The sequence below is a fragment of the Phodopus roborovskii genome, unplaced genomic scaffold (genome assembly GCF_943737965.1).
Source record: "Phodopus roborovskii unplaced genomic scaffold, PHOROB, whole genome shotgun sequence".
Lineage (NCBI taxonomy): Eukaryota > Metazoa > Chordata > Mammalia > Rodentia > Cricetidae > Phodopus > Phodopus roborovskii.
In genome coordinates, this window is record NW_026126563.1 from 11,664,789 (window position 1) to 11,677,373 (window position 12,585).

The 12,585-nt window shown below is 49.4% G+C and overlaps 1 protein-coding gene across 2 annotated transcripts in view; it reads right to left on the reverse strand.

Moving 5' to 3' along the window:
* Cables1 (Cdk5 and Abl enzyme substrate 1) overlaps positions 1-12,585 on the reverse strand; it is a 99,104-nt gene that overhangs the window by 4,133 nt on the left and 82,386 nt on the right. For both annotated transcript variants that reach the window (XM_051201997.1, XM_051201996.1), the window contains 3 exons: positions 12,425-12,528; positions 2,311-2,417; positions 879-1,086 (listed from right to left, as the gene is read on the reverse strand). In XM_051201997.1, the coding sequence (XP_051057954.1) occupies positions 879-1,086; positions 2,311-2,417; positions 12,425-12,528 (419 nt within the window). The remainder of the gene's footprint in view (positions 1-878; positions 1,087-2,310; positions 2,418-12,424; positions 12,529-12,585) is intronic.

Below are 12,585 nucleotides of genomic sequence, written 5' to 3' on the forward strand. Positions count from 1 at the left end.
GGCAGTTGGCTCTTGATCTGTTTTTCTTTTTTTATTTATACACTACAGCCCCCACACACATAACATATAATACACATTTGCATACCTTCCCAACTTTTTTTTTCTTTTTTTCTGAGACACGGTCTTGCTAGGTTGCCTTGGCTGGCTTTGAACTTCAGTCCTCCTGCCTTAGCCTCCCAAGTAGCTGGGTTTACGGGCCTATACCACAAAGCCTGCCTGCATTCTATGTTAAAAACAGGTGTTCATAAATCCAACCTAGGCAGTCAGCGTGTCCTTTGGAAGTAAGACCACATCATCCCATTGAACGCAGCATTGCTGACAGGTGTGCGCCAGCCATGATGCTTGGAAGACTATTGTGGTTACCATGTGTGGAGGTTTGAAAGAAAATGGCCCCAAAGGGAGTGGCACTATTAGGAGGTGTGGCTTTGCTGGGGTAGGTGTGGCCTTGTTGGAGGAAGTGTGTCACTATGTGGGTGGGCTTTGAGGTCTCCTATGCTCAAGCTACATCCAGCTTCACAGTTCACTTCCTGTTGCCTGCAGATTAAGATGTAGGGCTAGCAGCTACTTCTCCAGTACCACCATGTCCCACTATGATGATAATGGAATAAACCTCTGAAACAGTAAGCACCCCATTAAGTGTTTTCCTTTATAAGAGTTGCCATGGTCATGGTGGCCTCTTCATAGATATAGAAACCCTAACTAAGACACATGGCTTCTCTGGCTGTGAGAATAACTTCATCACCCATACTATCTGAGAAGGGTTTTAGGTCATGACCCTAATGATGGCTTTTTAATCTCAGCCATTAAGGTCCATCTGCCTGCCAGGGGACCCTGGAATGAGCACATACTCCCACCTCATCAAGCTTCAGCTCACTTACATCAATCAGATGCTTGACTTCATGCTTTTTGAGGTCACTTCCGACCTTGGCTGCTAACAGCACACATGCTCCAGCGCAGAGCTTCCGGTTCTGCTTGTTCAGTTTCCCCTTGAGGGCGAGCTTCTCAAAGTAGACAAAGGCCATGGCCACCGTGGCCTCCTCAAAGCCACAGTCCTCCTGGGCAAGCTTCCGCATCTCTCTCTTCAGACTGTAGGAAGACAGGAAGCAGGGAGTCCTGAGAGTGCTCAGGGGACCCACAAGAAGACTATGACACCATCCCCCACAAGAAGACTATGACACCATCTGGAAAGCATTTTCTCTACTTCCGTCCCATAGGGGGATGAGGCCAAGATGAATTCACATTAGATGTGGGAGTAGACCATGTAGCTGGGGCTCTGGCCCCTCTGTAGGCCTAGTGACACAGACACAGCATGGCCCAAATCACCACTTCCAAGGATTACGGGCACAGCTCCACTGTACATAGTGCATAATCTGAATAGGGGCGGGGCTCTTCAATGCGAACAAATGGACCCATGCTTATCTTAGAGCTATTTCAAGTGTCTAAGTTCTGATGATTACTGATTGGACTATGTCACTAGGGTCCTTGGGAAAGCTGCCTAGCAGATGGATGCTTAACTTTTTTTTTTACTCTTTGGTTTAGAGCATGCCAGAATCAAGTCTACACCCAGCATCTCAGAGGCCATGTTGGAGGTATGGTGTGGACCTCTAGCTTTGCAGGATGAGTGGCTGGATATGTCAGTCACCACAAACCTATCCAATAATCTGTATGGGAAACCTAGGCCTGTCTCTCTTGTTTTAGCTATTTTGGTGGCTGTAGTTGTCCAAAGATAGGGCCTTGAAGTTATGTCTAGGTAGGTGGAGTTACCTGATGCCCCAAGGTGCCAATTCCACACTCTTCTGTTATGCCTGTGTCCCAGAAAGCTGAGACCTGCATGCTTCCCACTAGGGTTTGACTGTGGTTTTAGACATGACTCATGGATCCTAGGCTGGTTTCATATTTCTGTCTCCCAAGTGCTGGGACCACAGGATGGTGTGATCATGCCTGGGGTGAGTAGTGAAGGAGGGAGCTTGATTCCAAGGCTCTGCATGGAAGCCCAGCTCTATCCTCTCTGCCTTTTATAACCTGTTTTTGCTGAGCTGGCAGACAACATGAAACAGTTTTTCTCACTGAAAGAATGTCTCCGAGAGCTGTGTCAGCTAGTGGGTCTGTCAGGAGTTTGGCCTGATGCCTGATGCGGGCTCTCCCACAACATCCAGGCACAAGTCAGGCAGCAGTGGGAAGTGTCTAGTGAACTGAACATGCCTATATTTCTTTTCCTGAGGAACAAAGAGAACTATAATACAGTGGAAGCTTAGAGTGGTCTGGAGGGGGGCTGGCAGGAGAGTTCAGGCTGACACACGGCTCCCATACCTCCTGATTTTGCTGAGTGTTAACTTGATGTGAGGAAACTTTTCCTTGAAGGTTTCGTTCATGTCCTTCTTGAGATCTGAGGGCTTCACGTAGTCAATCACCGTGGTCTGTAGTGGAAGAGGCAAGAAATGTCACTGCAACCATGGGTCAGATGTACTAACAATGCATGCGTTAGGCCTGAAGCAGCCAGTAGACCATCAGCAGAGGCCTGCTGCTGTCCACATAGGTCAGGATTCAAAGGCCCCACCTCAGCCCCTCACTGGCCCCTCACTGGCTTGGCTTTGAGAGACTCAAATTACCCAGCATATCACATCCTGCCTCCCATGGTTATTTTGGGAACCACAAGAGTTGGTCTGTACAATTCCTTGCACATCATAGATACCCAACATATTCGATTTTAAATATTTTTAAAAACATAACAAAATATGCATAAAATTCACCATTTTAAGGCACCATCTAGTGACATAAGGACATTCACATTGTTATGCACCTGATACCACTACTCTGCAGGATGTCTCCCTGTGTACTTTCTTGAGCAAGCATCATTTTTTGTTTGTTTGTTTTTGAGGCAGGGCTCTAGGCAGTCACGTCTGGCCTTGAACTCTGCATTCTTCATGCTGGGGTTACATATGTGAGAACCCTGTTCAGACACCTTTTAAAACATTAATATGTGTGTGTATACACATGTACATGATTGCGTTTGCCGTGTTCCATGTGTGCATGGGTGGTGGTGGTCAGGCGATTACTAGTGAGAGTTGGTTCTCTCGTCCTAGCATGTGAGTTCAGGAAATCAAAACCTGGTTGCTGGGCTTGCTGGCAAGCATCTCACCCACCCCCAGCTGACTTTTGTTTCATGTAACTAGAACAATGTATTTGCTTTTCTACCATGGGTTTCCTTCGGTGTTGATGCTTTAAGGTTCAGCCGTCATTGTAGCTTGTGTATGAATTTCCCGGCAGGGGCAGAGTGACATTCCATTATATGTATGGAATGGTGACATTATTATTATCAGTCCCTTGCTTAAATTCTGCCCATTCCCAAGACAGGTTCCCTTGAACCCCTTGCTCAGTGCTCTGCATACACCCCTGAATTTGTATTTTGCTGGGTCGTACCAGGTAGTCTTGGCTCATCCCAAAAGTGCACCTGCCAAGGCCAGCACTCTTTAGGCTGACAACAGAAGTCACTTCCGTAGGTCACTGCTTTCCATGGGACTGGATGATATGGAGGCCACCCAGACCCATGCATGACCCACTACCAGCAAAATCCATCCAATAGTTCTTAGTGACCCTGACTGAAGTTGGCAGGCTTCTCTGAACACTTGGTTTGATGTGACTCCTAATGAATTTTTAGATTTTGGCGGTGCTGAGAACTGAACCCAGGGCTTTGGATATGCCCTGGCAAGCGCTATACCACTGAGCTACACCCCAGCTTGACAAGACTTAGAATAGGCACATGAACTGCACTTGGTGGCAGCTAAAAGCCACATACAGCCCAGTGAAAAGTGATCTCATGGCCATTTCCTTCTCTGGAGCATAAATCCTGATTATAGCAATATTAACTCGATTCTGCTAACCCAGATCACATTTGTGACATTCGGGGAGATGAGAAATCAGATGAATAACACCAAGCCAGGACATCCAATTCAAATGAGCCTTTGAATTTTCCAACAGGTTTGTCCAAACACTTGAGTCAGTGAGAGGCCCAGGTCCTTCCTTGTGGTCACCACTACAGCTGCCTGGGTGTGGGATATAGGAAAGGACACCTAACCCTTCTCCTGAAGTTTCTGAGTGCACCCCACCTCAACCCACAGGGGAGGAAGCAGAGGCCTGTGTGGTGCAGAAGCTTGTCCCAACCTGGACAAGCTGCAGGCCCCCCATACACACTGTCCTCAGACAATGAGCAGCTGACAGTAGATGCTTTCTCATGAGGCTGTCACAAAGGGGTGTGGATGTAGACAAGGCCAAAAGAAGTGGTCACCTTAGCAAGTCAAAGTCACCCAGCCTCTGGTCCAGGAGCCCAGATATCTTTACCATAACTTATATCTTGTTGACTTATATGTCTGAAGTCCAGGGACTTGTATATCAAATTATCTTCACTAACTAACATCCCTTTCCAGTTTACTCTGTGATGCTGCATCTTGGAACTCATCCAGCCACGTTCCCTAGAGCACAGATTGCTTTCCCTATGACTAGCCTTCCCTAAACATTCTGCTTCATTCTGGAAAGTTTTACTCTATTATAAATGCCCAGAAACACACACTTATGCTTCCCAATTCCCTTGCAGCTAGGATGACAAATACATTTCTGACTGGAAAGGAGGGGGCTCTTCTGTTATTTCTGCTATCAAGTGATTGAGAAGTTCTGGCTCACTGGCTTTAGATGTCTATTTTATAGACCACAGCAAGGGCAGCATGGTCTGCAGCCAGCAGTAGTGGTAGTGGGTTCCCAATTGTGGTAGCTGCCTTTTGGTAGTGGTAGATAGCCCTGGTTGCTGGTCAGAAACTAGAGTCCTGATCCCTCAGCTTAAGCTTCCTAGGTAGCTTGGAGATCATTCTTATTCTGTTAGTGTTCCTAAATATTCTTTGGTTAGAACCTACCCTGTAATAACCTTTCCCCCTTTGAAAGGTTGTGTGTCAATGGAATATTACTCAGCCGGGGGGGGGGGGGGGGCACGACCAATGGAATCTTGAAATTCACAGGCAAATGGAAGGAACTTGAAGAAACAATCCTGAGTGAGGTAACCCAGTCACAAAAGGAGGAGCAGTATGGTATGTACTCACTCATATATAGAGCAAAGGATCACCAGCCTATAATTCACACCATCAGAGAAACTAGGATGCAAGGTCCCTCACAGAAGGGGAAAGGAACAAGATCTCCTGAGCGTATTGGGAGTGGGCGGGGCAGTGAGTGGAGAGGGAGTTAGGAGAAAGAGAAGGGGAGGAGAGAACATGTGGAACCAGGAAGATTGAGTCGGGGACGAATAGACGAGAGCAAAAAGAGATGCCATAATAGAGGGAGCCATTATAGGTTTGAAGAGAAAACTGACTCTAGAGAAATGTTCAGAAATCTACAAGGATGAACCCAACTAACAATGTGAGCAACAGTGGAAAGGCTACCTTAAATGCCCTTCCCTGATAATGAGATTGATGACTACCTTATAAGCCATCATAGGGCCCTCATCTCGTAGCTGATGGAATCAGAAGCAGATACCCACAGCTAAACACTGAGCCAAACTCCTGGAATTTAGTTGCAGAGAGGGAGGAAAAGGGGTCAAGACCAGGCTACCGAAACCCACAGAGACAGCTGACCTGAACAGGGGGAGCTCATGGACCCCAGACTGATAGCTGGGAAACCAGCATTGGACTGACTCAGAGCCCTGAACGTGGGTCTCAGTTAGAAGGCCTGGGCAGTCTAAGGGACCTCTGACAGTGGAACCAGGATGTATCCCTGGTGCACAAAAGGACTTTGGGAGCACATTCCCCATGGAGGGATACTCCCTTAGCCTAGAGGCAGGAGGGAGGGCCTAGTCCCTACTCCAAATGACTTGACAGATTTTGCTGATCCCTCCTGGAGGGCATCACCCTCCCTGTGGAGTGTGTGTGTGTGTGTGTGTGTGTGTGTGTGTGTGTGTGTATGGGGGGGATGGGACAGGATGGGGGGTAGGGGGCATGAGAGGAAGAGAGGGAGAGAACTGGGATTGACATGTAAAATAAGAAAAAAAATTACATATGTGTGTGTGTGTCTGTGTGTCGTTTACAAGCACATGTGGAGGCCAGAGAACAACCTCAAGTGTCATCCTTATTAATGCTGTCCACCTCTCTGAGACAGGGGTCTTCACTGACCTGCAGCTCACTAATTAGGCTAGGCTAGCCAGCCAGGGAGCTTTGGGGAATCCTTCCTTTCTCTCCACCTCCCCAGAGCTGGGGTTACAAGTGTGCTGCAGTGCCCAGCCTTTTTCTCATGGGTCTTGAGGACTGAGGTCAGGTCTTTAGGCTTACAAGGCAAGCCCTTTCCCAGTAGAACCACAGCCCCACCTGGTGTGGATGCTGAGCTTTGCAGTGAACGGTAACGGTTTACACGTGTTCTTTCCCGGCAGTGGGGTGAGCATGGGTGAGGGGAGATGTCATTCTGTGTATGCTTCTCATACTGGTTATGAATAAAGCACTGTTGGCCAATAGGAAAGCAAGATAGGCGGGACTAGGAGACAAGGAGGAGAGAGGAGTAGGAAGGAGGAGTCAAGATGGAGAGTCTGGAGAAAGAACCGCCAGCCGCATCTCGCTGGTAAGACCACGTGGAAATACATAGAAATGGATTAATAATTAAGACAGAGCTAGCCAATAAGAAACAAGTACCTGGCCAACAGCTTTGTATCTAATACAGCGTCTCTGTGTATTAATTGGGGCTGGCGTGGCAGCAGGACAAGACCAGCGGTGGGAGGAAAAAACCCTACTCCTTACACACAGGTTCGGCAACTGAGTGTTGATGTGAGACCTGACCCCCCCCCCCAGCCCAGTCCTTGGTAGATTTTCCAACTACCTGGCTGACAAAGCCGTTCAGCTCATAGGATGCCACCTGCAGGCACAAGTGACCTCCGTACCACCTCCAGCCCACTATGTGACTGTTTCCAGTCCCATGTCCTCATGGCTGTTCCCAGCATGAACAGAAGGCTTGGCCCCAATCTGGCAATCGACTCGCTCATCTACTTGGGCTTCACCCATCCCCCAAGTCCCACTATGTAGCCCAGGATGGCCTTAAACTCACAGTCGTCTTGGTTTAGTCTGGAGTGCTGAGATTATAGGCAAGTTCCACCACGCTGCCCACCTTGCATCTTTTCTAAGCTAGAGAATGCATTTTTGAGGTATGCAGGCTACTCGGCAAACATTACCTTTCTGTCAAAGCCCAGTAATAGCCACTGCATAAACAAGAAAGCCCTACTCCCTACCCACAGCCTAAGCATCTGACTGCAAAGCGGTTGGTAGTCCTCCGGGATAAGCAACAGAGGAGGCCAAATAAAGATGCTCCTCACACGAAGTATGAGATGGGCTCACAGCCAGGTGGGACCAGTGGACCACAATCCAAGAGGGAGGCTGCTGTACTCTAAGGCATCAGAGCACTGGGGACAACTGTAGGCTTGTGATACCCATGCCACTGAGGCCAGTGCCTAGTAACAGTCATTCTCGCCTGTCTGCCTCAATCTGTTTTCAGGTGAGGGGGCAGTAAAATGCCTCTGTGACACAATGGGAAAAAGATGGTGGTAAGCTGCGCTCTGCGAGTCTGGCTGAGAACAGGAAGTGGCCACTTTGGTTTCCTGGCCTGCTGTAACAAGCTCTTAGCTCTGACAACTGCAGGCTGCCCTAGAGACCTAGGTGGAAGCGTACAATCTGGGCAGGTTGATAGGCTGTGTTCATGGAACACACCGCTTCGTTACTTCTGTCCCCAGAATCTTCCTTGCCCCTCCCATGCTTCTGACCCCCAGGACTGATGGATGCGCCACTACAATGCCCGCTCTATTTTCTGTTCCTTTGTATGGATGCAATCATGTCAGATCAGGGCTCCACATAACTCTCTGCTCACCTCACTTTGCCTCCTTTACATCTGAAGAGAGCCTGTTGCAGCATCTCTTAGCGGGATATAGCCCTGGCAGCATCTCTTAGCGGGATATAGCCCTGGCAGCATCTCTTAGCGGGATATAGCCCTGGCAGCATCTCTTAGCGGGATATAGCCCTGGCAGCATCTCTTAGCGGGATATAGCCCTGGCAGCATCTCTTAGCGGGATATAGTCCTATGCAGCCTGAACAGACTCTGGCCCTGTCATTTCTTCAGGCTGAGTTTTTACACCCAGCCCTGCCACACAGCATCCGGGTAGCCTGGAGCACACTGCTGAAGTACTTAGGCTTCAGATTCTTCCTCTGGCATCTCTACCAGATACCTGCCTTGTCCTAATGGCCACAGGATCTAGAGGGCTGCTCACTCACCTGCCTGGGGCTAATCAGGCTGAGTGGGCAGCCCCAGTATGGCAGTCTGACTCGAAACCTTGTAGGATGAAGAAGGGCCACCCTCTGCCCCAGCAGGGGTCAGAGGGATGAAGTTGTCACTGTCTTCTGAGCTATGGGTCCCTGTGAAGAACAGAGTACGGCGAGCTCTGGCAACCGGATATCCTCTCTTGAGGGAGCTGTATAATGACCCTTAGGGGCTGGCCCTCTTAGGTACCCAAGAGACCACTATTCTTGCACTGGTTGACAGGCAGCCAGAGGCAGTACTGGGAACTCAGCAGCAGGCACAGGGTCCCTAGCCCCTGGTAGCCACCCTTGCTGGCTTGGGGGAGGATAAATTAAACACAAAGCCGATGCCTGAAGCTTACCTACCTACCAGTCTAACACAGCAGTTATAAACACAATGCTGGATTTGGCCAGCCGTGTTACTATGAATCAAAGTGCTAATTAAATGGGGTGTAGCTCCTCCCTGGCCTGGAAGCTCAGCGCAGCATCATCACCTAATTCCAGGCCACAGGCCTGGCCCAACGAAAGGCTCCTCTTGGCCTGCAGCTGTGACTGACAGCAGGGCCATGCTTCGGAACAGATGGGCAGCTCTGGCCCTCAGCACTTGCATTTCTGATCAAGTACCCAAAGTGAGGTCCCTGGATGCACCTGTTTACAACTTCCTGGTTGCAGGCAGTGGTGTGCACTCAGCTGTGTGAAGGAAAAGAAGAGCGTCAACTTAGGGAGGAACCCCACCCCAAAGACAGCAACTTCTAGAGCCATGAAGTGATTCACAAAGGCGCCCGGCCATGGCTGCCCTCCCTCACCAGAGGCAGGGAGCGGGGAGGGAAAGAGACAGAGACATGGCCCTGAAAACGACGGAAAGCCTACAATTTAGTTATTTAGGTAGAAGTATCTGCTCCATCTGTTGTAGACACTGAGGTGCTCCAACACGGGGGAGGGGGTACACCGACGCCGGGGTACACTGCTTTTCATAATCACTCCACCTTAGCTCATGAAAGAGGGACATACATTCAAGGAGGTGAACTTGGTCTCTACCCCAGCTCACAGAACCAGCTGTAACGCTTCAAAGAGAAGGCCCCCTTGGAGTGCATGGCAGACAGAAGGGAGCCACATGCCTCAATAATGATGCTGCAGGATGAATAGTAGGGTTTTAGAGCTAACAGGTCTGGTCCCACTTGAGGGTCTGGTGGAGCTCTGGCCTCCTTCCTCTAGGACTCAGAGTCTCAGCACCACACACGCAGCTCTGAACGGGGGCACGCATGCTGCCTGCCCTCTCCGCTACTGTCTCTTGGGGCCAGAATTCACCTCTATCCTGGTGGGAACAGTTTCCCCGCCATACCTTAAGAAGGAGGTAGTTCCAGGCAGTGATCTGGGCAGCCCCTTCCGGCCCTGCAAACGTCAGTGCCCAGTTCTGCTTCGACAGCACTTGTCCGAGAGTCGTGGGCAGTCTCGGTTCACCAGGGCAGCAGAAAACAGATGTTCTACTTGTTCAGGTAATTAGGCAGGGGAGCCGGGGACTACATTCATCTGACCAGATGTGCGTTTCAGATGTCCCGTGCACTTAATCCACTTTCTCAGGACAACCGTCAATGATAAGGAAAGCATGGGGATGGGCTGGTGGCTAAGCAACCTGAGCTGCCTATGGTGCTGTTTCTACCCCTTGGATTCCAAACACCGGAGCCATGAAGGAAGGAGTGTGTGGCTCTCATTGACACATTGGGTGGGTTGCACTGAGGGGTCACCACGCCTCACCACACACTCACTGTCAAGACATTTGATGATAGCAGATGCTTCACATCTCGGATAATCTGCAGTAGGTGAGCACCTAAGCCACTAGTATAATTCTTAATGAAAACAAGCAACAACAATAAAAATTCTATCTGTGGAGATGGGGGGCAGAGTCCAGCCATAAAGCAGGCAAGCCGAATGCACCTTTCTCCTGAGTCCTCTCTTTGTCCCTGCCTAGCATTCCCTAGTGTCCTGGAACACTGAATCCTAAGGTATGTTTCTTTAGCTTAAGGGCAACGCAGGGATGCTGTGAGGGTGTGCCAAAAGACTTGGGTTCTGCTGTTAGGTAAATGGAATAAGAGGAATATTATCAGAGACCCGTCCAATGGGTGTTCTGTAGAGATGTGGATATCTATAGACGTCATCAAGAGATCTCAGTTTTCTTATGTCAAAGCCATGTGAGAAAAAAGGCGATCCATGGATTCATTGAGGGTTAATTTGTTGACCTTACTACAGCTCATTCTCTTATTCTCTTCATTGTTTTCCACACCCATAAAAGGAAGGAAAAACAGGTAACAATGAAAAACACTACCCATAAAAGCTGCCAGGTTGTAATGATTAAAAAAAAAAAAAAAAAAACAAACCCAAAACCACTCTCTCGTGAAACTTAATTATACCCCAGTCAGGGCAGGTACAAGAGGCATGGTCTGGCAGGAGCCTCCCACACATCAGTTAATGCCCTGCAAGAACCTGCATGTAGCCAGGCAGCTTGACGTGTGTTCACGGCTTGTGGTCTCCGTCTGTGACATGCTTTCTGTGGTCGTCTTCTAGAAGTTCGCAGGCTGCACCACAGGTGCAGACACCATGGTCTTTATATCTGCCCCCAGAGGCTTCAAGTTCAACATCTAGCTTCTGGCTTTTCATGATGGCTAAGTGTGAGAGTGAGCAGCCCTGATGGGCCAACAATTAAGAAGACAAATGTAACAAGAGAGCAAAGCCACGTGAGTGTCACATCCTCCATGCTGGAAGTGAGGGACTTCACCTGTGGAACCCTCCAACGGGCCGTGGTGAGTGGTTCTTCCGTATATCACTAGAACAGCAGCGGAGAAAACACATATCCAACTACAGCCTAGATGCCCGCCCGCGGGCAAGAAAAAAAGGAAAACACAAAAAGCTGTGTACAGGAATACTGATGGCAGTAGTTTTCAGGGTAGCCTTACACCAGAGACAGCCAAGCCGTCATCAACAAGAGGATAGATAAACTGTGTTCACTCAACACTGCTCAGCAGTTAAGTACAACTCTGCGTGTGAATCGCATTAACACCAAGTTGTGTGAAAGATGGGCCAAAAAAAAAAAAAAAAAAAAAAAAAAGTATATTGCCCACAATTGCATTTACACAGACTTTTCAGGGCAGGTGAAGAACTTAATACAGGTCTGGAAGTCAGAACAGCGGTGGGTGGCCTTAGTGAAGATGAGGAATTAGAAAAACAGACTAGATCTATATTGAGATCAAACGACTGTGACAGAGTTCATGAGACTACACACTTAGGATGGCTGTAATGGAGCCTGAAATTCCATGGCGCATCCCCACCAAACACCAAGGTCTCAAGCGTGGGTTCTCCACTGAGATGGGTGAGCCAGGCCTGAGAAGATGAAGCTGAGGCAGCAGGATCCAGAGGCCGAGTGGTCCCTAGGGCCTGTTCCCACGAGCCAGCAGAAGTGGCAGCAGGAAGGGCTGGGCCAGAGCCCCGCCATGGCTGTCTGCCCTGCTGCCCCATGGGATGTAGGAGGCACAGAGAGGCAGGGCATCCGGGTAGAGTTCCCTCTGCTGATAAGTATATGACAGGCCTGGTCAGTCCATTTCTCTACATAGTAGGCTTTTTCCTGCTCCTCAGCAACGAGGACAGCTCTACTAAATAAATAAAGAAGTGTCTGCAGAACCAGGAGCCCAGCATGGCGGGGTAAGGCATCAGCCAGAAAGTGTAACCCAGTTACACAAGGGGAGACCGGAAGTCACAAAATACACACAGCAAGAGAAGTGCTCCCTTGTAGCGCCATGACCTGCTTGTCCGTGGCTCAGAGTGCACGTGGAGACTTACAATTGCTGAGGAGATCCAAACAAGCCTGAACTTGAAGCTCCCCTGGAAGGTCAGGCCTTCCCGGGTGGAGTCTGGGTGTGTATACTCTGGCATGCCCCTCTCACAAGTGAAGGTCTCTAAGCTGGGCCCAGCCTTCTCAACTTCTCTGTAGGCAGCATTCCCAGGCCAGCTAACCAGAACCCTACACGAACTCAATAAAGACGCAAAGTCCAGCAAGCCATCCAAGGCCGTTTCAGGATGCTGTGGGCACTAAGGAATCTACCAGCCAGTCATCGGAGACCACTTACCATGTATGAAGGGAAAGTCAGGACTCGCTTGTGCTTGCCACAAGGCCACTGGGGGTCATCCAGGAGATTTGGGTCATAGTCCATAAAGTCTCCCAGGTCACTTCCTGAGGAGCACAAGCAAAATGGCGATTAAGGCCCTGGACTCCCTGAGGCAGAGGCTT